Raw genomic sequence first — 26,942 nt, 5'->3', positions numbered from 1 at the left:
CAATGTCTCCTGTCCATCCAGTATGCCTATAACGGACCATCAGCCTTGTGACTGTCATTCGGCTTCAGCCAAAAACTCCTTGCAACGTGGTCAGGCGTTGTTTCTTGATTATCATACCAACACCTTGTTCTTTCAGTACCATTATTCTCAGCATGTTATTTGTCACTGTTCAACGGTTTGGGTGTGAATGAACAGTGAGTGAGTGAGTGAGTATGTTTTTACGCAGCTTTTAGCAATAATCCAGCAATATCACGGCGGGGGACACCGGAAATGGGCTTCACACATTGTACCCACGTCGGGAATCGAACCCGGGTCTTCGGCGTGACGAGCGAACGCTTTTACCACTAGGCTACCCGACCGCCCCTGTAAATGAACAGTACCGCGTTCCTTTTATATCCACATCTTTGTAGGCTGGCATGCTGCAAGTGCAGCAAAAGTTTCACTTCAAACTCAAGTTCCACTGATCTGGGTGATGTAGCACATGCATTACTCAGCAAACTTTTGTTTCTGTATTTGGGCGATTAATGCTCAAACATTTTGTAACTTTATTCAGGGTTTGAACCCAATGTGTGGAACTTTCAGTTGGGTAATGTTTCCTTTTTTTGTCAGTTTACATTAAAAAGTTATGCTACTTATGTCCATCATCCACATCATCTCAGTAATTGAAATGTACATTACTTCCGTAGAAGTGAGTACAAACATGTCAAGTTGACTGGGTTTTGCTACACACGGTGTTGTAAAATAATGGTCTTTTATTTATTATCTCTTCAAATGCTTTATTACACTGCTATTTTCATTGTTCTGTTTCAAAATCACCTACATCTGTACAGTTATGTGTTGGTCAACGGTGACAAAAGTTTAACATTCTTTCCATAGGTTTAATTTGAAATGTGCTGTAAAAAGAATTCTCTTAGCATGGTTCATAATGGGTACAACGGGCAACTGTGGGATTTCATCAAAATAACGTTATGTTTCCTTGCACAAGTTTTGTTCTGCCAGTGTGGGTGAATTCCGCCCACATCAGTAATGCTTCGGTCGACCTCCCGTAAACAGTTTGAGGCAAACGTTCCCCCACCCCAAACCCAGAATATCAAATGGTCGGTCCCCTAGGCAATACTCGTCGCGACTGACCATGACATCAATGTTGACAGGGACATCTTGCTTGGAGACCTGCCTCATGAAGGCAGTTCTGCACTGTCTGGTCAGATATCCTTCACAATACTGGAATTGCTGCTGTTATAGTTTACTCTCTTGTACAGTCTTGTCGCAAATGACAGCGATATGAAGCAGTCTTGAGCAGCCCTTGTAACACAGAGTCGGCCAAATGATGTGGCATGCTGTTGGTAAGGATGTCAACATCCTGAGATGGAGCTCCTGCTGCTTCTAGTCACCTGACACATTGCCTGACATGACATAATTCCTTGAGAAAGTTTTGTTGTATTGTCTTTCAGTGATTAGTTCAAACTTCTGGCCCAAATCAGTGACAATGGATGAGTTTTGAACCATCAACAGAGAATCTAACTGGGAGCAACTTCAGTGACAAAGAAGTCAACAAAGACTAGAAACAGTTAATAGTATGAGTGACGATCTACTCCATCTTGTTTGAAATACAAGATCAGGCAGGTCACACATTGTAATGATTCCAGTGATAGTCAGGCTTCAAGACATGCAACATAATGGGGAGCTTTAGCCTTGGTAACAGAGATGACATATTCTCCAACAAAAACACCCCCCTTACAGGGAATATACCTCCAGTGTATTTTATAACCAAAAATTGTTGCTCACTGTAAAATAATGAAACATCTTTGACACACTTTCAAAGAAAAGGTTTTTTTATTTAAAATGGTATAAAATAGTGTGAAAAAATATACATGTATCAATATCAATGTCTGTGGAGGAAAATACATCAACAAATATATGCAAATTAATACAGTTTGTAAAAAATATGTAAGTATTAAAAGGTGTTATATATGGGTTAACATTCTATAAATAAGTTTGCAAAAAATCATGTTTGAATAGAAACAAAATGATTTTCCCTTACTCTCAAATCTATATTCATATATATTTATGAACTAAATAGCATTAACCACCGCGAGGTAGTGTTTTGCATTCGTAAAACCATAACAAACCTGCTTGTACTCAAATTGTAAAATGTGTAAGTATTAAAAGGTGTTATATATGGGTTAACATTCTATAAATAAGTTTGCAAAAAATCATGTTTGAATAGAAACAAAATGATTTTCCCTTACTCTCAAATCTATATTCATATATATTTATGAACTAAATAGCATTAACCACCGCGAGGTAGTGTTTTGCATTCGTAAAACCATAACAAACCTGCTTGTACTCAAATTGTAAAATGTGCACCAACCTACCTTAAATGGGATATTGTGTTTAAATATAAACATTGCAAAAGACATTTGCTCATATTTGATATGCTGAGTATCTTGAAATGGTTAGAGATTAAACATATTGTTTACATGAGCTTATCAATTTCATATCGCATTGCTGTTAATACACATGTTGCATATTTTATTCTTGAGTATCTTTTATCATATTTGTCAGTATATGAGATGTGAAAAACATCATTATCATACCTCCATGTCGGAATGATGAGATCTGATTGGTCTGATTGATCTTGATAAAATACTGTGTAACCCGCCTTGGAGGGGAATAAATGTCTCAGCGGGGGAATAAATCTCTTCTACCCCACCACAAGCAAATTAGGGTGCACATAGATTTCTGAGAGAGAGAATAAATCCCTTATACCCCGCTTGAAAGCCAAAAGCCGCACGCTTTTTGCGAGTCAACGGAAGTCAGGTGACATAGCAAGCTAACCTCAGCTCAATAGAACAGCTGTTTTCTATCACTTTTGAAGTTGTTTGAATTCTTTTACAATGTCACATTAAAACATGTCGGCATGATAAATTCGTTGTAGCAGGATCACTCGGGGTACATGGGGTTTTATGTGTCGCTCGTTAGTATAGTTTAACAAGTAATCTTTTTTCATGACTTAACCATGTCAATACCAATGACATCCCACAAAATCCCACAAATTGTCTTTTACACAATGAAGATTCTCTGGACTGTGATAATATATGTGGATTTATTATTATGAAAGATGGTTTAACCCTTACTGCACCAGGAAGTAGACTGCGCAACTATAGATGGTAACCGGAAGTTAAGCACTGCTGGAATGCTGGTATTTGCTGTCCCCTGAGTAAGTGCAAGCCTTGGCCCATTAAGTCATATAGTGGTGTGGTGAAGGATACGACCGTGTTAATCAGCAAGTTGGGGAATGAACCATGTTGAACATACACCATCAACACTCATAATCATTGTTTTTAATCACCACAAAGAGATAGTGAATTTTAGACTAAGGTGTCAGAAGGATGTTTTTGCACTTATTTCATCTCGGTAATTTCTTTCCCTTATTGTAGAAGCGGTGTTTTTTAAAGAAGTCATTGCCTGGAAAACATACAAACTGGCATCCATAAATACATGAACATCAAACTTTATCACTGATTCACGTATGATGAACATGAACCAGTATTGTTTATACACCTATGATTGTCATACTTTGCTTCAAACAATCATGAACATCAAACTTGATCATTCATATATATAAGAGTCACTTATGGTAGTCAAAATTTATCATTCATACACAAATAACAAAAAAACACTATCAAAGTTATGACGACTGGCATAATCAGTGACAGGATGTCATACAATTCAAAAATATTTTTCAGCAACCCGTAGGTTCTTACTTACTCATATTAACAACAAAGATTCACAATAACACTTAGCATAATGTACAAAAATGTTCTATTGTATTATCCGTGCCAAGCAGCAATCTGATAAATATTGTGCTTCAACCTCAGGACTCATGTCTTCAAACTATGGCAAATTTCCAATTTGAGTTACCTTCTCTTGGTATTTTTTTAATAAGAGTTATCACCCTTTACAAAATTCAAGCCAGCCAGCTGTTTCTACCTGTTTAATGTAATAATTTTGATTGACATTAGGTGTGTTCTAGTCTATGGTGTGAACTGTTCCATCCATTCCGGTCATCTTCCGGTACACCAGGAAGGGAGGTCATTTTAATGAATGGCAGTCAGAGTGTTCCAGTCTATAGTGTGAACGGTTCCGGCTACCCCGGTCATTTTCCGGTACACCAGGAAGGGAGGTCTTTTTAAGGAATGGCAGTCGGAGTGTTCCAGTCTATCGTGTGAACGGTCCCGGCTACCCCAGTCATCTTCCGGTACACCAGGAAGGGAGGTCCAGGGAGGAGAGGGTTGTCCGCCGAGTACACCGTGCAGGTCTTGAAGGCGCAGGGGGACTCCCTCCAGCTGTATCTGAGCCCCAGGACAGTCTGCCCCTCCCCACACACCAGGGAGTACAATGTGATGCTGGTGGGGAGGGCAGACAGGATGGGGGTGGGGGTCCAGAATGTCTTGCTAGTTCCCTGCTCAGAGCACAGTACCTGAAACATAAACTCACCATGTGAAACAAAACTAGCTCAGTTCACAAGAAACATTTTTGGCATTCTTCTCAATTTACTTTCAAAATGGTTCTATAAATACCTAACATACATAATCGGAATGCTGCCATTTGAAATTCAGTCTTTTGACAATTGCCAAAACACCGTAATGCAGAGTCATGTCTTTCTGTCAGTCCAGCCATTATGGTGCTTGTGTAATAGCTACTAGTTGTAATATTTCATTTTCAAGAGAACATCATGGAATTAATCAACCAGAGAAGCTCAAGTTTTACTGATAAGTTTTTGTAGTTTAATGGGTTTTATAATTGTTGCAATATTGTGCATGTTCTTTTGTGTAGATTGATATGAACGACGGATGATGTGTTTACTTTTTCTTTGTTTCAGTACAAGACACTCAGTGCAGGTCAGGTGAGGTGAAATGGGGTTTTATGTTGCGTCCAAGATATATAGCAATGTGCATGCACGTGTGTATGTGTGGCTGCTGCACTGTCCGGACTAGTGCCGATTTTATAGCGCTAGCTCACTGAGATACCATGCCACAGTTTAACATGAATACCCCACTCAGACACATTCTCCTGACTCTGAGCCGACCTTGTTTTAGCCCCTTAATGCCGAGCGCCAGGCAGGGTAACAACAAGTACCATTGTTGTTGATGGTGTGGCCGGGGATCGAACCGGACCTTCCACTCTCCAGGCAGACGCTCTACCACTAGACCACGAAGTCGGTCCCTCAGTTCAGGCTGCTTGTAAAAACACCATTAACTTTGTTTGATTGTTGTTCGACGCCACCTCAGCAATATTCCAGCTGTATGACAGCGGCCTCTAAATAATCAAGTCTGGATCAGACAAACCTGAGACTGATCTTACGAGATTAACTGAACATTCCGTAAACATTGAGCCCACCCTCACCTCGAATCCTTCCAGGTTGCGGTACAGGAGTTTTTCCTTGTAAGTCAAGATGAGCTGGGTTGAGTTATCAACAACAGTACTAGGAAGAGGGCCATCAGCTAGGACATCCTTGCCATAGGCCACCCGCAGTCCACTGAGGTACAGTCTCCTAGCAACATCAGGCTTGTCTCGAATATGGACCCTGGGAAATAGAAACAAGATTATATGTGAAAATACTGCTACAGGCACTGTAGCTCATCTGGATATGTAGTCAACAGTGTAAAATCTCAACAAAGAAAGCCACTTAAAACTAAAAAAAGAAAAATCTTGCTTCTCAGGCACTGCAGCATCATCACATAAGTCCACCGCACATTTTTTTTTTTTTTCATTTACCCAAAAGAAATCCTTAAATATTCCGGGTGTTGAACACACATTACCCTTGCAGTGAAATGCTACAATACTTAGAAACAACAAGCTCCAATATAAGCGTGCAGTTACTTCCCTTTACATATCGTGTTATAATATTATGTTATCGTCGTAGTGGCAATATTTTGGTGCTTGTTTTGCCGTTTGCAAATTTGGTCAATAAAAACATGATTATTGTTTTATGAAGATATGATGATTTACAAATTCAATGGTATTTGTGAACTTCTATGGCGGACACTGTTTCAAACGCAGAGAATATGATTACATGTGTAGTTGTCTCGTAAAATAAACCAGAAATAGCGATCAGCGGTTTACACATTTTCTCCCAGTTCTATGGGTGATTCAATTTAAAAAACACTTCATCCATGTCATGGTCAGTATCATAATTGAAACCAAAATTGATAGGAAGACCGAAGACTTTGTATTTAATGTTCATTTAAAGGCGAGTTCACGGTGATTTGCCAATCAGATGATGCACAATTTCACCAAAAGTAATGTCAACAAACTTGAATGAAATCTTGAAGAAAAGTAATATAATGGATATAAACGCAAATCCAGACACACAATAAACACTTTTATAGCCAGAGAGTGTAATAATAGGAGTAACTTGCGTACTTCAGTACGGATTTGTCGACATGCTTCTTCCAGTGTTGTGAGCCCACAATAATGTTTTTGCATTGTGAAGTAAAATCAAAGCTCATTGTATGTGTGTATTATGCACACACTGGTTGTACAACAGCACCAAATACTGTATTCCAGTATTTTAATCATCAAGGAATACATTTATGTAGGGAGCCCTTCCCAAGGTGACTGCACACAAATGTTTATTTGGTAAAACAGTCAACGAAAAAAAGGGCCGGCTGGCCACCCGCACTATATTTTTCAAAAGCCATTGCCTGAGAGCCATTTCTTTAATTTTTTTAAGCCTAACAAAAGTTGCTGTTAGATTTGATGTCTTGTACATGAATACTTTGAACTTAAAATCTGATGATTGGAACAATATATGATGTCATCAGCAGAAGAACATACATGCCAACGTTCAGCTCCCCAGTTTCATTGGTCCAGTGCGATTATATTTACAGCACAAGGAAAGGAAATTGAGAGAATTTTGGAGCCTGGTCAAGGTGCAATGGTCAAATAAAACTCAAGTTTAAAATAACTTAAACAACGGAACATATGTGGTTAGCCCCAATACCAACAAAACATTAATTTTTAAACAAGAATGTCTGAGTAACGTCTATAAGAAGTTTCAGCTTTCAGTAAGTTCAAAGATTAAATCAAGGTAAAAAAGTAAAATATCGCAACAGATATGTTGCTCCCTACTACCTTATATACATGTACCAAAATTTATTACATTTTGTACCAATATGGTTGAGTAAAGGAAATCAACAGATTTTCGGTATGGTTGCCATGATCTCTTTAACAATTTGGGGTGTCATTCATCATGGAGGGAACATGTATGTCAAGTCAGTATCTTTGGTCAAGTTGTTTACTTATTACTTAATAAATTAATATTACTTAATAAATTAAGTAATATGGAATGGCTTATAAGCTCTAGAAATAAAACATGATGCACAGACAGAACCTGATCCATGAATCCCCTCAAAAACTTTGTTTAGACAGGAAATATATCATAGACAGTGAACTGTTGTAAATATTATTGGAGTGAAGATAGGAGTCAGATAATGCCTCAGTCACATTTGCCGCGGCGGCCGTTGGGTCTAAAATATCTATAGCTAATAGCAATTATAGGGCCACCGCAGCATTCCCACGGTAACATACTGTAGCAGTCACATATGTAAGGGTAGCCGCATGCCGTATTTTAAAACCTGCGGCTGCTGTACGGCCTTTGAAGTGATGACGCACAGGGAGACCATACGTCCACCGTGAGCCAAGACTGACGCTACTGTTACACAGGGCAGCCGCAAGGTAGCTGCAGGGAGACCATACGTCCACCGTGAGCCAAGACTGACGCTACTGTTACACAGGGCAGCCGCAAGGTAGCTGCAGGGAGACCATACGTCCACCGTGAGCCAAGACTGACGCTACTGTTACACAGGGCAGCCGCAAGGTAGCTGCAGGGAGACCATACGTCCACCGTGAGCCAAGACTGACGCTACTGTTACACAGGGCAGCCGCAAGGTAGCTGCAGGGAGACCATACGTCCACCGTGAGCCAAGACTGACGCTACTGTTACACAGGGCACCCGCAAGGTAGCTGCAGGGAGACCAAACGTCCACCGTGAGCCAAGACTGACGCTACTGTTACACAGGGCAGCCGCAAGGTAGCTGCAGGGAGACCATACGTCCACCGTGAGCCAAGACTGACGCTACTGCTACACAGGGCAGCCGCAAGGTAGCTGCAGGGAGACCATACCTCCACCGTGCGGCCAGACTGACACTACTGCTACACAGGGCAGCCGCAAGGTAGCTGCAGGGAGACCATACGTCCACCGTGAGCCAAGACTGACGCTACTGTTACACAGGGCAGCCGCAAGGTAGCTGCAGGGAGACCATACGTCCACCGTGAGCCAAGACTGACGCTACTGCTACACAGGGCAGCCGCAAGGTAGCTGCAGGGAGACCATACGTCCACCGTGAGCCAAGACTGACGCTACTGTTACACAGGGCAGCCGCAAGGTAGCTGCAGGGAGACCATACGTCCACCGTGAGCCAAGACTGACGCTACTGTTACACTTGGCAGCCGCAAGGTAGCTGCAGGGAGACCATACGTCCACCGTGAGCCAAGACTGACGCTACTGTTACACAGGGCAGCCGCAAGGTAGCTGCAGGGAGACCATACGTCCACCGTGAGCCAAGACTGACGCTACTGTTACACAGGGCAGCCGCAAGGTAGCTGCAGGGAGACCATACGTCCACCGTGAGCCAAGACTGACGCTACTGCTACACAGGGCAGCCGCAAGGTAGCTGCAGGGAGACCATACGTCCACCGTGAGCCAAAACTGACGCTACTGTTACACAGGGCAGCCGCAAGGTAGCTGCAGGGAGACCATACGTCCACCGTGAGCCAAGACTGACGCTACTGTTACACAGGGCAGCCGCAAGGTAGCTGCAGGGAGACCAAACGTCCACCGTGAGCCAAGACTGACGCTACTGTTACACAGGGCAGCCGCAAGGTAGCTGCAGGGAGACCATACGTCCACCGTGAGCCAAGACTGACGCTACTGCTACACAGGGCAGCCGCAAGGTAGCTGCAGGGAGACCATACCTCCACCGTGAGCCAAGACTGACGCTACTGTTACACAGGGCAGCCGCAAGGTAGCTGCAGGGAGACCATACGTCCACCGTGAGCCAAGACTGACGCTACTGCTACACAGGGCAGCCGCAAGGTAGCTGCAGGGAGACCATACGTCCACCGTGCGGCCAGACTGACACTACTGCTACACAGGGCAGCCGCAAGGTAGCTGCAGGGAGACCATATGTCCACCGTGAGCCAAGACTGACGCTACTGTTACACTTGGCAGCCGCAAGGTAGCTGCAGGGAGACCATACGTCCACCGTGAGCCAAGACTGACGCTACTGTTACACAGGGCACCCGCAAGGTAGCTGCAGGGAGACCAAACGTCCACCGTGAGCCAAGACTGACGCTACTGTTACACAGGGCAGCCGCAAGGTAGCTGCAGGGAGACCATACGTCCACCGTGAGCCAAGACTGACGCTACTGCTACACAGGGCAGCCGCAAGGTAGCTGCAGGGAGACCATACCTCCACCGTGCGGCCAGACTGACACTACTGCTACACAGGGCAGCCGCAAGGTAGCTGCAGGGAGACCATACGTCCACCGTGAGCCAAGACTGACGCTACTGTTACACAGGGCAGCCGCAAGGTAGCTGCAGGGAGACCATACGTCCACCGTGAGCCAAGACTGACGCTACTGCTACACAGGGCAGCCGCAAGGTAGCTGCAGGGAGACCATACGTCCACCGTGAGCCAAGACTGACGCTACTGTTACACAGGGCAGCCGCAAGGTAGCTGCAGGGAGACCATACGTCCACCGTGAGCCAAGACTGACGCTACTGTTACACTTGGCAGCCGCAAGGTAGCTGCAGGGAGACCATACGTCCACCGTGAGCCAAGACTGACGCTACTGTTACACAGGGCAGCCGCAAGGTAGCTGCAGGGAGACCATACGTCCACCGTGAGCCAAGACTGACGCTACTGTTACACAGGGCAGCCGCAAGGTAGCTGCAGGGAGACCATACGTCCACCGTGAGCCAAGACTGACGCTACTGCTACACAGGGCAGCCGCAAGGTAGCTGCAGGGAGACCATACGTCCACCGTGAGCCAAGACTGACGCTACTGTTACACAGGGCAGCCGCAAGGTAGCTGCAGGGAGACCATACGTCCACCGTGAGCCAAGACTGACGCTACTGTTACACAGGGCAGCCGCAAGGTAGCTGCAGGGAGACCAAACGTCCACCGTGAGCCAAGACTGACGCTACTGTTACACAGGGCAGCCGCAAGGTAGCTGCAGGGAGACCATACGTCCACCGTGAGCCAAGACTGACGCTACTGCTACACAGGGCAGCCGCAAGGTAGCTGCAGGGAGACCATACCTCCACCGTGAGCCAAGACTGACGCTACTGTTACACAGGGCAGCCGCAAGGTAGCTGCAGGGAGACCATACGTCCACCGTGAGCCAAGACTGACGCTACTGCTACACAGGGCAGCCGCAAGGTAGCTGCAGGGAGACCATACGTCCACCGTGCGGCCAGACTGACACTACTGCTACACAGGGCAGCCGCAAGGTAGCTGCAGGGAGACCATATGTCCACCGTGAGCCAAGACTGACGCTACTGTTACACTTGGCAGCCGCAAGGTAGCTGCAGGGAGACCATACGTCCACCGTGAGCCAAGACTGACGCTACTGTTACACAGGGCAGCCGCAAGGTAGCTGCAGGGAGACCATACGTCCACCGTGAGCCAAGACTGACGCTACTGTTACACAGGGCAGCCGCAAGGTAGCTGCAGGGAGACCATACGTCCACCGTGAGCCAAAACTGACGCTACTGTTACACAGGGCAGCCGCAAGGTAGCTGCAGGGAGACCATACGTCCACCGTGAGCCAAGACTGACGCTACTGTTACACAGGGCAGCCGCAAGGTAGCTGCAGGGAGACCAAACGTCCACCGTGAGCCAAGACTGACGCTACTGCTACACAGGGCAGCCGCAAGGTAGCTGCAGGGAGACCATACGTCCACCGTGAGCCAAGACTGACGCTACTGTTACACAGGGCAGCCGCAAGGTAGCTGCAGGGAGACCATACGTCCACCGTGAGCCAAGACTGACGCTACTGTTACACAGGGCAGCCGCAAGGTAGCTGCAGGGAGACCATACGTCCACCGTGAGCCAAGACTGACGCTACTGTTACACAGGGCAGCCGCAAGGTAGCTGCAGGGAGACCATACCTCCACCGTGCGGCCAGACTGACACTACTGCTACACAGGGCAGCCGCAAGGTAGCTGCAGGGAGACCATATGTCCACCGTGAGCCAAGACTGACGCTACTGTTACACAGGGCAGCCGCAAGGTAGCTGCAGGGAGACCATACGTCCACCGTGAGCCAAGACTGACGCTACTGTTACACAGGGCAGCCGCAAGGTAGCTGCAGGGAGACCATACGTCCACCGTGAGCCAAGACTGACGCTACTGCTACACAGGGCAGCCGCAAGGTAGCTGCAGGGAGACCATACGTTCACCGTGAGCCAAAACTGACGCTACTGTTACACAGGGCAGCCGCAAGGTAGCTGCAGGGAGACCATACGTCCACCGTGAGCCAAGACTGACGCTACTGTTACACTTGGCAGCCGCAAGGTAGCTGCAGGGAGACCATACGTCCACCGTGAGCCAAGACTGACGCTACTGCTACACAGGGCAGCCGCAAGGTAGCTGCAGGGAGACCATACGTCCACCGTGAGCCAAGACTGACGCTACTGCTACACAGGGCAGCCGCAAGGTAGCTGCAGGGAGACCATACGTCCACCGTGAGCCAAGACTGACGCTACTGTTACACAGGGCAGCCGCAAGGTAGCTGCAGGGAGACCATACCTCCACCGTGCGGCCAGACTGACACTACTGCTACACAGGGCAGCCGCAAGGTAGCTGCAGGGAGACCATATGTCCACCGTGAGCCAAGACTGACGCTACTGTTACACAGGGCAGCCGCAAGGTAGCTGCAGGGAGACCATACGTCCACCGTGAGCCAAGACTGACGCTACTGTTACACAGGGCAGCCGCAAGGTAGCTGCAGGGAGACCATACGTCCACCGTGAGCCAAGACTGACGCTACTGCTACACAGGGCAGCCGCAAGGTAGCTGCAGGGAGACCATACGTCCACCGTGAGCCAAAACTGACGCTACTGTTACACAGGGCAGCCGCAAGGTAGCTGCAGGGAGACCATACGTCCACCGTGAGCCAAGACTGACGCTACTGTTACACAGGGCAGCCGCAAGGTAGCTGCAGGGAGACCAAACGTCCACCGTGAGCCAAGACTGACGCTACTGCTACACAGGGCAGCCGCAAGGTAGCTGCAGGGAGACCATACGTCCACCGTGAGCCAAGACTGACGCTACTGTTACACAGGGCAGCCGCAAGGTAGCTGCAGGGAGACCAAACGTCCACCGTGAGCCAAGACTGACGCTACTGTTACACAGGGCAGCCGCAAGGTAGCTGCAGGGAGACCATACGTCCACCGTGAGCCAAGACTGACGCTACTGCTACACAGGGCAGTCGCAAGGTAGCTGCAGGGAGACCATACCTCCACCGTGCGGCCAGACTGACACTACTGCTACACAGGGCAGCCGCAAGGTAGCTGCAGGGAGACCATACATCCACCGTGAGCCAAGACTGACGCTACTGTTACACAGGGCAGCCGCAAGGTAGCTGCAGGGAGACCATACCTCCACCGTGCGGCCAGACTGACACTACTGCTACACAGGGCAGCCGCAAGGTAGCTGCAGGGAGACCATACGTCCACCGTGAGCCAAGACTGACGCTACTGCTACACAGGGCACCCGCAAGGTAGCTGCAGGGAGACCATACGTTTACCGTGCGGCCAGACTGACGCTACTGTTACACAGGGCAGCCGCAAGGTAGCTGCAGGGAGACCATACGTCCACCGTGAGCCAAGACTGACGCTACTGCTACACAGGGCAGCCGCAAGGTAGCTGCAGGGAGACCATACGTCCACCGTGAGCCAAGACTGACGCTACTGCTACACAGGGCAGCCGCAAGGTAGCTGCAGGGAGACCATACGTCCACCGTGAGCCAAGACTGACGCTACTGCTACACAGGGCAGCCGCAAGGTAGCTGCAGGGAGACCATACGTCCACCGTGAGCCAAAACTGACGCTACTGTTACACAGGGTAGCCGCAAGGTACAGTCGCCGTGTCCTAGCCGTAGAGCAAATGGAACTGAGGCATTAAGCATATTGATATCAATGTAAGTGTACTCACGATGCATACGGAGATCCAAAATCAGCCAGATCCATGGCAACAGCCATGAATGTTTTCTCCATCTTAGGATTCGGAACATAGCCATAGTCAGCGGTCTGGTGCCACCGGATCTCCGGGAACCCAGATCGTGAGGTAGGGTTGGGATTCTTTGGTCCCAGCTATATTGTAGGACAAATTGAGATTTATGTAGCTCATTTCAACTTCAAGTTATTATTTTACACTGTCCAAAATAGTTTTTATCTTAATAATTCAAAATAAAGATCTAAAGCTTAAAATCAAATTCCTCCTGCAGTTTTGTGTTTACAAAGGGGGTGACATTCATAATACTGGTGCACACAGATGTCAAAATTCAGGTGAAAATGTAATATCAGGCCAATGGAAACAACAAAAGGCAACAAAAAAGTTTCCTTTATTATAGTTGTCTGTTCAAAGTGGAACTTGACTTAATGTTGCACCATATTCGAGACATGACCGACCACAGGAAGTTACGTTGGGCAGAATAATGACAGTGGCTGGGACGGGTAGCTTGGATACTCGGATTGGGTGGGTACTGAGTAGGCCCCGGGTACCCATAGGACTATCCGGACCCGAGGTTAGTCACGTGATTTATTGTTTAATGAGAAAAAAAATCCATGGTTACCTACAAATCGTTAATGTTTGCATATCTTTCTGACTATTGGCACATTCCTTCTGACTTTTATATGTTTTGAGTAAAGATACAACTTCAGTCAACTTCTGTGTATGCATGACCAGATCATTTATACATGCATCTAAATACTTTTTGCCATTGGAACAGTAAAACAATTCCCAATCAGACATTTTGTACCCAACTCTTGAGACCAACAGCAGGTATTTGGGTAGGGTCGGGTAATAGGGGGTTGGGTACCTGGGTAGGACTTGTCCCAGCCCTAACAGTGGTATTTCAATATGGCTGTATATCCTGATATCAGTCTGTGTGCATAATGACACATCGGAGAAGTTTCAGTTACCTGAACAAATCCAAAAGGGAAAAGTTTGTCAGTCTGTCCGAGTGAGCCCTGGTTGAACTTGAGTCTCCAGTCTGAGATCATGGCAGGGAAGGTGCAGTTGTACTTGTGGGTGTTGGCGTGGGGCAGGGCGTTGTTCTCTCCTGCATGGGAGACATAGTGATAAAATAGGTATAGTTCTCATATTGGGAACTATGTCTGTTTCCATAAACCAGGAAGACATTGGAATACGATCATGGGTTTATTCTTCTATCATGGCGGCAGTACATGAGGTCCGTCGTGACGTCATCAGCTGCATCATAGTGCGAGCCAGCTGGTACTACTTACTACAGCACTAATCACAATGGAATACACTACAGAACCCACTGGGACATGTGACTGGGATGAGGGTGGGAGCTCACTGACATCAGGGTGTAGGAAATCACTGGGATAACGGGGAAACTCTGGGAATAGGGTGAGGAATCACTGGCATTGGGGGGACCGGAGGTGGATCCCGGTAATATTTGCTTTGAGTTGACCGAATACGACACTAAAAATAGACATCCAATAAAATTACACTATTCTTGGCTGAAACAAGTTGAGACATCATCAGTACTCAACTCAACTTACAAGGCATCTCAAACGCAACCAGAACATCTCAATGCTCCATTTTTAGTCCTCAGGAAAGCATCTTACCTAGCCTGCAGTCTCCTGATTTGATTACATAGATCTTGTATGACAAGCCTGCAATTTTGCTGAACTAGCATTGAGAAGAGGCATTTTTATTGGTTGTTCATTTCCAGTTGATGAGTCTTAGGTAGTGATAAGAGGGATAGAGCTGGTGACTTCCCAAATTAAGGTTCTGTGGTGAATGGGTTCAGAGTATTTATCATTAGAGAATGGAATTGTAATATAGTCGAGGATGACTCAAACAATCTATCCACATTCCACGAACACGGAGCCTAACTCTATATACCTTGATACCATATGACTCCATATATGGTCATGTTGAGTAGAGGGTGGATCATGCAGTTCCACAGCTGGGTGGGGGTGTGAGAGTTGGTGTAGCCTGGCAGTGTCTTCTCAAACTCATAACTGTCAACATGCATCACATACATCTGACCAGGCCGTATGGAGACAAAAACATTCAGTAACAAATATGGTGGGCAAATAGGTAAGAAAAGTGAATTTTTACGTTACGTTTAGAGTTTCTTAAAAAGTAATTTGAAGCCTACTAAGAATATCTTTTGTATGATCTTAGAGCATGTGTCGTTAACGAGTCTATGCATAGTCCAATCAAAATCGCATAATGAAATCAACATCCGGTTCGTAAACTGCCATGCATATTTTGGTTGATTGCAAGATTTGCAAAGCATGTGTACCATCAACTTAGAGTCAACAGATATTTTATTAATATTTTCATGTTTTTTATCAAGGTTCTCACGTAATTTGATGCACTTCGCGAAGTAAGACTCATCTTATTACAATATTGATATTGATTATCGATCAGACTGTCTTCACTGTGTGCCTCCCAATTTGTTTGAAGCCAATGCAAGTGATATGAGAGGGGGAATCTAATTCATCAATAGGAGGGACATAGAAGGGACATAACTCATAATAGTCACTGGTCGCGCTTGGATTGAATTCAGAAATTCCAGCCTAGTTCGGCAAGGCTGGAAACTGGACTTTTACAGTCAGTTAACTCCCTTGCCTTGGGAAGATGGACACAGATATGACAGACACACGTAGTCTACACATCTCTTTCCATTACCCTGAGAGATCACATTCATCAGTTATGAAGTTATAATAGCACTTTGAATTTCAGTGGATGACACAAAGGATCTTGGCACAGTTACCAAAACCAATCTAATATTGAGAATATTTTAAGTGAAGGTCAAAGTAGGAGAACTACTACAGTCTCTGAGCACTGAAATTGCTCTGGAAATGTTTTTAGATGAGGTATGACGTACTTCAGACAAATTTTGTCCCAGCATTCTCATAGGGCTGTACCACATTGTAAATAATCACATGACATTACAGTTAAGTCTTGCAGCTATTTTGAACACTGCTTCAATATGTATCTTTTTAAACAATGATGCACACAAAGACAACATTTAATATTCTGTTTCGAAGAACGACAATTGGTACATTTGTTGACCACATTGAGCAATATTCCAGCCATATGATGGTCGTCCATAAATAACCAACTCTGGACAAACCAGTGATTGATATTATGAGCAATGATCCATGCCATGGTGGTATCATGACACACAATCACTGAGCTGAACCAACTGATCCATCATGTCATCTCATAGGTGACCAATTCTAATCTGGAATCCACAGCTAAGGGCTACGTACATGTATGAATCCACAATGTCCGTGGCAGGGATTCCACACTGGGCTAAGGCATCTCTTGAAGACCAGGCCTCGATGGGTGTTCCACCATATGATGTGTCAATCAATCCAATCGGATATCCGAATTCCTGGTACATGAGCCTGCCATACAACCAGCAGACAGCCGAGAAGTACACAGATCCAGTGTGGTCCACCAGGCTCTCTGCAAGTAGACACCACAACAGTCACACAAGGAACTTCACATACTTGCTTCTGTGTTGAAGTATGCATTATAATATAGATTATTCTCTGACTGGATAATTATTGTAAACTTAAGGTTCCCTTAATTCTTTTGCAACAGTTCGCAAGTCAGAAACTGTGGGTTTATGGGTATACATGATGTATCTAATCTCTGAAACCTTCCCCAAGGACACAGCTATGGAAACCGCAATGTTCCAAATAGTTGATCTGTTTGTACACTGACCAGATGGCCATGTATGGGCATGGGTGAGATAGTTGGGATTAACGCCTCTTTTCAGTGACATCACAGCTTGCTTATGGAGGAAACCCAGTGAGACTCATTGTATGGTGCCCAAAGTCCATGCATCATAATCAGGGTAAGTCTGGGGTTCAAATCCCCATGTATCATTGGTAGTTTAACAACACCAATTACTGACAAAGTTGTGTCCGACCCACACAAGTACAATCTGTATTTGGCATCAGTTAGTGTTCCTAAACCACATTCATCTCCCTTGAGCACATCCCAAGTATTTTGATCCATAATTTCACACGATACTCCAGAGTAAAAAATGACAGGAATTTCTTTTCCAGCAATGTCTACAGATTTCACAGGTGATTTTTAGATGTAGCTGAATTGATTAAGTGTGCATCAACAACGGTATACAAATAATCTTCTTCTTGTCCCTGGTATCTATTTCTACTTCTTCCACAGGACACAAAACTTACAGATTTTGACTACCGACTTTTCCACATCAGAAGCCTGAAATTCACTTAATTCAAGCTCTGCGATGTGAAACTGAGAACAATTTTTGCAGCATTTTCCTTATCAATGTTATTAAAGACAAGATTTCGGAGGTGCCCCAAACATGTATAATATGTCTCTCCATCATGCTGTTTGTATTTCGAAAATAATACAGTTCAAATGCGGTATTGACAACCAGTATGAAAGATTCAGTGAGTTTGGTTTGGGCAGTTTAATGATCGTCATCATTACCTGTGCCTTCTCATGTGTCAAATATTTCATCCACATTTGGTCCAAGAACAACACATGTCTTTGGGAATCAGCGGCAATATCCAAAGCCACCAACAAACGTTTAAATCGAGACAGCCATTTTGTTCACAGCGTTCCTGTGTTTGCATCCGTCTGCACATCAAAATTTGAGAACTTGAGAAAGATAGGAGATTTGTTGACATTTCAAATACTTCACCGGTATCCCCAACGCCAGAACGTAATGTTGATATGGAAACAAGACATCTTTGTTGCTTGTAACACTAGGTTTATTCTGTGTTCTTTTGGTACACCACTTTAGCCAACATGGAGGCCACATATCTCTCGAATGACATCATATTCAAATAGCAATAAGGATGACGTATTACAAGATCACACATTGACCTATGGACTGCGACCTATGACATGACACTAATACTATTGTAAACGATACATCTTCCTTCACACCAAGTTTATGCTAAGCTGAGCTTATATTGGCAACTGATACTTGGCCCAATATTTATTATTTACATCCAAATTAATCTGAATCGACTCCAACACTGAATGGCCAACTGTTACTTACTTTTGCTGGGCAGGGACCATCCTTCATTTATAGCAAGAAGGTCCAGAGTTGCATTGGGGTTGTACTTGAGAGTGACACTAAACAGTCGGATGTTGGTGAAGTTGGCTGCGGCAGCTATTTCAGCTGTTCCGTTGTACATCTGAAAGAGGAATGCTGAAACATACTCAGGGCTGATCCCTAATTTATGTCAGTTCTTGCTGTAATCATACAATCCATAGTTTACAAAGTTTACTTACTCAAATGTTGTAAGGTTAGTACAAATACACTTGTCTGCACAAACATATATGTCACAAAAATAATGACAAAACAGGCTACCAGTGTTGGTCAGGTGAGGTGAAAGAGGTTTAATGTCGTGTTCATTGCACTTATATAACGACGTGCATACATATGTGTGTGTGTGTGTGTGTGTGGCTGCTTGTACTTGTCGAACTAATGCTGATTTTATAGTGCAAGCCCATTGAGATACCATGCCGCAGTTTAACATGAATATCCCACTCAGACACAGTGTACTGACTCCGAGCCGACCAGTCATTGTTGTAGCCCCTCAATGCCGAGCGCCAGACTGGGTAACAACAAGTACCATTTTTTAATGTCTTTTGGTCACACAGCTTCTTTTAACAGCTAATAGTGGATAATAAAGTGAATATTAGATTCTCATGTGTATTAAAAAACTGCAACACAACAATTTTTTGCATTTACTTACGCTCACTCACTGAAAAATATCCTTCTCTCACTTTGCATCACACAGACACACACACATACACTAGCATACGCACACAGACACACACAGAGACACACTAGCATACGCACACAGACACACACAGAGACACACTAGCATATGCACACAGACACACACAGAGACACACTAGCATACGCACACAGACACACACAGAGACATTCTAGCATATGCACACAGACACACACACACACACAGAGACATACCAGCATATGCACACAGACACACACAGAGACACACTAGCATACGCACAGACACACACTTATTTAAAAAAGTTGACAATATACCCTGTTGACAGTAAACTGCATATTGGACTGGCCTGAGCAGATCCAGACATCCCCAAACAGGACATCAGTCAGGGTGATTGCCTCCAAGGCTGATGAAGCTGTGATTGTAAACGGTCCTGGCTGGGACACAGGGGGCAAGGTCACCTTCCAGATGCCGACACCATAGATGTTGTCCTTGTAAACTGTGGCTGACACTGTCTCCTGACCTTCCACCTTGACCTTGATGACCTCTCCGATGTTTGGTGAGTACCCCCAGATGACTGCCTGTTTCGGTGCCCTTTGTAGAACCATGTGATTCCCATAGTAGGAGGCAAATGTGAAGTTAGAGGGATAAGTTTGAGGTGTAACTGCAAAACAAAGAAATATAATATGTCTATGGTAGAAAATAATTTGTCTCAATTATCTGCCAAAAGAGATTCCTTTGGGAGTAAAAGGCAAAATGATGATGAACATTGTATGAATGGATCAATGAAATTCAGTAATGACACGACCGCCTCCGTGGTCTGGTTGTAGAGCATCCACCTGGAGAGTGGAAGGTCCGGTGTTTGATCCCTGGCCTGTGTCATACCAAAAGACATTCTAGATGGTACTTAAGTTGTTGTTACCCTGCCTGGCACTCAGCATTAAGGGGTTAAAACAAGGACTGGTCGGCTTGGAGTTTGAGTGGGGCATTCATGTTAAACGGTTCATGAAAAGGGTAAGTATGACCTGCTCTACTTGCAGCACCAGCCACTAACACATCATCATCAGAAAGCATTTGTAAGTGTACCCAGCATTCTACTTCCTAGTCTCCCCTAAAATAATTTTAATTCTGAAGTGGATATTAGCATCTTAAATCAGGAATGTATCTGGCATTAAAAACTAAGTGCTCAAGGCTGACAAATTGATTATTACAATGATCAAAAACTATGTATGAAGTCATTTTCCCTTTATTGTATGATGTTATCAGTGAAATACAATCACCATTACAAAGATGAGACATTCATACATGATAGAGTTAAATTATAATACTCTGAATTGGGCAATATTCATTTCCAATTTTATCAGTTGACACTTTTTCTGGGCCTGAGGCATATATGCACAACTGTGATTCCTCACACGAATCCTGGATTGATACAAATAATCTTGTCTTAAATGATACCTCCAACCAAAGGTATATTTTAATATTACCTAAAATGATGTTATTACTGGACTTTCCCTAATAACCACCCCCATAACCACAATATTGTGTTTTAATTCTTTAATACTTACCATCTGCGTGTAAATAAAGTGACAATAGAAAAAAACAACTTTTACTTGTGTTTCTGCCAAGTCAGACAAACTTCTCACAATGGACAGGTAACAGGCAGCAGATATGCTTTGCACTGAAACATGTCTGATGTGATTTAAGCACCTGGCACGTTGACTGTGCTCAACCACCTACCCTACACTCATCCATGCATACATCCAGTATTCAGGATACAAATACTTCATGTATCGATACAGATCGGGGTAAGATACATATCTTGTTACTTATCTTGTGCTGATTTTAAGTGACGGTCTCTACATGGCATGTAGATTGGTTAGATTAGGCTTCTTCTTAACATGTTGGGCCAGGACAGGAAACTCGGGTACTCAGGTCGGGTAGGTGCTAAATACGTTATTCCAGGGCTCTGATCAAACAATTCCCAACCAGACATTTTGTTCCTGTTGCTTGAGACATTCACCGGGTGTCCGGGTAGGGTCCGGTAATAGGGGGTTGGGTACCCGGGTGGTCAATTTGGACTCATCCCAGCCCTATTATCGTGGTTATCGTGCTCATATAATTATGCAATCAGATCTAGCTTTTTTTCATGACAGGCAGTAAGTTAACACTTGCCCCTACAGTTGTCAGGAAGGGCTATTGCTAAACTTTGTAAATATTGCACTTTGAAAATCGATACAGCACTTAAACATGAATTGATATATGAATGTATTTGTATCGTGTGCCACAACCTCAGGTGTAACAATATTATTGATACATTAGTGAATTGTGATGCTACCACCCTGCAGTGTACTTTTGAAGTAACAGTGTTTAATGCTGTGTACTTTCCTATTTGGAACATATGACACCATACAATTAATACATTATTGTTTGATAAATTTTATGTTACTTCAATTGAGTGACATGAAAACATCTGGGTGCAGGTCATGTCAGCTTGGTGTGGGAAGGATGACCGATGGGACACAGCTGGGTCATGTCAGCAAGATGTGGGAGGGATGACCGATGGGACACAGCTGGGTCATGTCAGCAAGATGTGGGAGGGATGACCGATGGCACACAGCTGGGTCATGTCAACAAGATGTGGGAGGGATGACCGATGGGACACAGTAAGGTCATGTCAGCAAGATGTGGGAGGGATGACCGATGGCACACAGCTGGGTCATGTCAGCAAGATGTGGGAGGGATGACCGATGGGACACAGCTGGGTCATGTCAGCAAGATGTGGGAGGGATGACCGATGGCACACAGCTGGGTCATGTCAACAAGATGTGGGAGGGATGACCGATGGGACACAGCTGGGTCATGTCAACAAGATGTGGGAGGGATGACCGATGGCACACAGCTGGGTCATGTCAGCAAGATGTGGGAGGGATGACCGATGGGACACAGCTGGGTCATGTCAGCTTGGTGTGGGAGGGATGACCGATGGGACACAGCTGGGTCATGTCAACAAGATGTGGGAGGGATGACCGATGGGACACAGCTGGGTCATGTCAGCAAGATGTGGGAGGGATGACCGATGGCACACAGCTGGGTCATGTCAGCAAGATGTGGGAGGGATGACCGATGGGACACAGCAGGGTCACGTCAGCAAGATGTGGGAGGGATGACTGATGGGACACAGCTGGGTCATGTCAGCAAGATGTGGGAGGGATGACTGATGGGACACAGCTGGGTCATGTCATCAAGATGTGGGAGGGATGACCGATGGCACACAGCTGGGTCATGTCAACAAGATGTGGGAGGGATGACCGATGGGACACAGCTGGGTCATGTCAGCAAGATGTGGGAGGGATGACCGATGGCACACAGCTGGGTCATGTCATCAAGATGTGGGAGGGATGACTGATGGGACACTGCTGGGTCATGTCAGCAAGATGTGGGAGGGATGACCGATGGCACACAGCTGGGTCATGTCAGCAAGATGTGGGAGGGATGACCGATGGCACACAGCTGGGTCATGTCAGCAAGATGTGGGAGGGATGACCGATGGGACAGAGCTGGGTCATGTCAGCAAGATGTGGGAGGGATGACCGATGGCACACAGCTGGGTCATGTCATCAAGATGTGGGAGGGATGACTGATGGGACACAGCTGGGTCATGTCATCAAGATGTGGGAGGGATGACTGATGGGACACAGCTGGGTCATGTCAGCAAGATGTGGGAGGGATGACTAATGGGACACAGCTGGGTCATGTCAACAAGATGTGGGAGGGATGACTGATGGGACACAGCTGGGTCATGTCAGCAAGATGTGGGAGGGATGACCGATGGGACACAGCTGGGTCATGTCAGCAAGATGTGGGAGGGATGACTGATGGGACACAGCTGGGTCATGTCAACAAGATGTGGGAGGGATGACTGATGGGACACAGCTGGGTCATGTCAACAAGATGTGGGAGGGATGACTGATGGGACACAGCTGGGTCATGTCATCAAGATGTGGGAGGGATGACCGATGGCACACAGCTGGGTCATGTCAACAAGATGTGGGAGGGATGACTGATGGGACACAGCTGGGTCATGTCATCAAGATGTGGGAGGGATGACTGATGGGACACAGCTGGGTCATGTCAGCAAGATGTGGGAGGGATGACTGATGGGACACAGCTGGGTCATGTCAACAAGATGTGGGAGGGATGACTGATGGGACACAGCTGGGTCATGTCAGCAAGATGTGGGAGGGATGACTGATGGGACACAGCTGGGTCATGTCATCAAGATGTGGGAGGGATGACCGATGGCACACAGCTGGGTCATGTCAACAAGATGTGGGAGGGATGACCGATGGGACACAGCTGGGTCATGTCAGCAAGATGTGGGAGGGATGACTGATGGGACACAGCTGGGTCATGTCATCAAGATGTGGGAGGGATGACCGATGGCACACAGCTGGGTCATGTCAACAAGATGTGGGAGGGATGACCGATGGGACACAGCTGGGTCATGTCAGCAAGATGTGGGAGAGATGACTGATGGGACACAGCTGGGTCATGTCATCAAGATGTGGGAGGGATGACCGATGGGACACAGCTGGGTCATGTCAGCAAGATGTGGGAGGGATGACCGATGGGACACAGCTGGGTCATGTCAGCAAGATGTGGGAGGGATGACTGATGGCACACAGCTGGGTCATGTCAGCTTGGTGTGGGAGGGATGACCGATGGGACACAGCTGGGTCATGTCAGCAAGATGTGGGAGGGATGACCGATGGGACACAGTAAGGTCATGTCAACAAGATGTGGGAGGGATGACTGATGGGACACAGCTGGGTCATGTCATCAAGATGTGGGAGGGATGACCGATGGGACACAGCTGGGTCATGTCAGCAAGATGTGGGAGGGATGACCGATGGCACACAGCTGGGTCATGTCAGCAAGATGTGGGAGGGATGACCGATGGGACACAGCTGGGTCATGTCAGCAAGATGTGGGAGGGATGACCGATGGGACACAGCTGGGTCATGTCAGCAAGATGTGGGAGGGATGACCGATGGCACACAGCTGGGTCATGTCAACAAGATGTGGGAGGGATGACCGATGGCACACAGCTGGGTCATGTCAGCAAGATGTGGGAGGGATGACCGATGGGACACAGCTGGGTCATGTCAGCAAGATGTGGGAGGGATGACCGATGGGACACAGCTGGGTCATGTCAGCAAGATGTGGGAGGGATGACCGATGGGACACAGCTGGGTCATGTCAGCAAGATGTGGGAGGGATGACTGATGGGACACAGCTGGGTCATGTCAGCAAGATGTGGGAGGGATGACCGATGGGACCAAGTTGGGTCATGTCAGCAAGATGTGGGAGGGATGACCGATGGGACACAGCTGGGTCATGTCAGCTTGAATAATCAGGGCAGTTCGGGGACACAAACCAATGGATCATTAAGACACATTACTGCATAGAAGAGCACTGCCTAGGCAACTAGGCCAGCTCCCAAAACTGATGAATGGTACCAGTGACTGGCTTAAACTGAATATCATATCATGTTATGAATTTATGTAACTACAAAATTATCATGCAGGATCGGGGTTGTACTCAGAAAGGTATTATGTTTTTAGATATTTGCACATCGTAGTTTACACACGTTATCAACTTTTTTGACTGAAGATGAGGGGTTCACAACCCTACTATTCTGGAGGATCCAACACATAACCTGCAAGTTTAAGATGCATTAAACCAATCCACTATTAAATATGCAAATGAAGTCACCCAGCAGGAACTGCTTTCAGTTTGTGAAGCAGACTTGCTCAAAAACCTTTCGATAATGTTCCCAAAACGTTAATTACACACTGCTCAAAGTATTAGCACTTCTATAACTGTAAACAAACATGGCTTCATTGTGTACCAAAATTGGTGACTTAATAAAACTAAACACTGAGTTAAATTTGTTGTCAAAGAGAGATCGAACGGAAGTGAACATACTTAGTTCAAACATCAATGAAATATTTTAGATAAAAGTTCATGGGCAATGAAACATACCCCTTCTTCGCTGCTGTTTCTGAAACATATCTAATATATATAGGACTAGGAGGAAATATACAATCTTGTACATGTTTGGTCCATGAAGGGGGTGCCTATAAAGTCTATACTTATCAATTGGTCAAGAAGTTGGTCGGGGAGCGTTTATTGAAGCAAGATGCTTAAATTAGGCTTAACATGGTTAAGGTGTGCCGATGGTGTTTTCACATTTCACATATCATATATTATGAATAAAGGATGTAGATCTACTATATATATGCTCGCATAGTACAACTTTTATTTGTAACACATAATAAAAACGATAAACAAAAAAAAATCTTGGGGAATATTCTAATAATGTTCTTGATAAAATAAAAACAATGATTGAAGAAAGATTGCATTTGAGTACATACGGTACTGGATTGACTGCATACTGTACACATTTACAGTGATTTAAACATTGTTCATTATTGTGTTGATTTGTTGCAGACAGTAGCTACTCTCTGTCATACTATAGTATGCAATGTACACACTAGCACTGAATGACCCATGTGCTCTACTGTATCACTATCAATCATAATGTACCAGAGCATTCAAAAAGTTACTTTCATTTCAAGTCCCTTACCGTCATTCGGAAATCCGTTCTGAAACATTCCGTAGATTTCATCTTCATGCTCAAAATGTTCTTCTACTGCCTGAGCAGCAGTCAACAAAAGCAGCGACAGAAACACGCAGTGTAGGACTAGGAAATCAATCGACCCCATCTTTCTTGCTAAACCTGTTTTCGCTACCGTAGTAAAGTATTTCAACTCAAGCTCAGCAGGAGAACAGTTCAACAGCTCAACAGGTGAACGCGGAAGCCTCGGTCAATTAAGTTAGTCCCGCGATGACACATCTACATTTGGCAATAGCAGATGAATAAAGTATTCCTAAATACTTAGCACTCCTGTATATAGATCCAGATAGAGACTGAACTGAGCAAAGTTAAAAATACAAACCCTCGTGACCAATGTTATTGTTATCAATGTGAGGGTTCGTAAGTTAGAGTTACCTCCCATTACTAAAATCTACGAACAATTCTCACTATCGGTCTCTCAAGTTGACGGGTTACTTATTCACAGGTCAGACAAAAATAACACGCTCCTGACTCAGCAGTGTGATCATTATACAGTTTGATTGGCATTCTAGAAGTCGGTAAGTAAATAGCTTGATGGCGGTGTTAGAATCTACATCGTAACGTCGCAAAATGAAATAACCCAGAAGTTGTTATCCATAAACTTGTACAGTTTCTTATGGTCATATTGCAGGTAAGTAGATCTTTGTCGTAAAAATATTAAAATGTCAAAAATATCTAGAGTAAAGTTAACTAGATAAATGAAATTTGTTGCTTTTAAAAACGCCCGTGTAAGTGTAAGATTCACTCAAGATTTTATAGATTATATTATGAAGGTAACATATCTACATTTATTATATTTATAAACTATGGACCATAGATATGTTACTTTTCAGTGAAGATATTATGGTATTACAAGTTGACAGCCCTTGATAAATCTGAAATACTGTTCAAGGCTGCGTTAAACCAAACTCACTAAGTCAATATTACCTATATACCTACCCAGGCAGCTCGGTTTAAAGCAACTATGAATGTGTGGTAACTGCATTGAACTTCATATGGTCAAAACAATAGGCAAGCTACTCGGCTGAACGACAGCTTACAACCATAAGACACCGAACCTCAAACCTGAACCACGCTAAATAGATCTTTTAAATATCAAAGGCAGTGTACTTATTCCCTCCTTAAGGTGTGACA

At 45.2% G+C, this 26,942-nt stretch overlaps 1 protein-coding gene across 1 annotated transcript; it reads right to left on the bottom strand.

Annotated features, from left to right (window-relative positions):
* Positions 1-1,863: 1,863 nt before the first annotated feature.
* LOC139474409 (sialate O-acetylesterase-like) lies at positions 1,864-26,157 on the bottom strand. Its single transcript, XM_071257422.1, has 9 exons — positions 25,758-26,157; positions 19,423-19,769; positions 18,400-18,538; positions 16,613-16,811; positions 15,231-15,349; positions 14,279-14,418; positions 13,290-13,447; positions 5,410-5,590; positions 1,864-4,483 (listed from the first exon to the last, which is right to left on the bottom strand). The coding sequence occupies exons 1-9, from the start codon at positions 25,894-25,896 to the stop codon at positions 4,193-4,195; spliced, it is 1,713 nt and encodes a 570-aa protein (XP_071113523.1). The 5' UTR covers positions 25,897-26,157; the 3' UTR covers positions 1,864-4,192.
* Positions 26,158-26,942: the final 785 nt, after the last annotated feature.

Source organism: Haliotis cracherodii, unplaced genomic scaffold (genome assembly GCF_022045235.1).
Source record: "Haliotis cracherodii isolate W230 unplaced genomic scaffold, xgHalCrac1.p SCAF_3, whole genome shotgun sequence".
Taxonomy (NCBI): domain Eukaryota; kingdom Metazoa; phylum Mollusca; class Gastropoda; order Lepetellida; family Haliotidae; genus Haliotis; species Haliotis cracherodii.
This window is presented reverse-complemented; position numbering and strand designations above follow the sequence as displayed.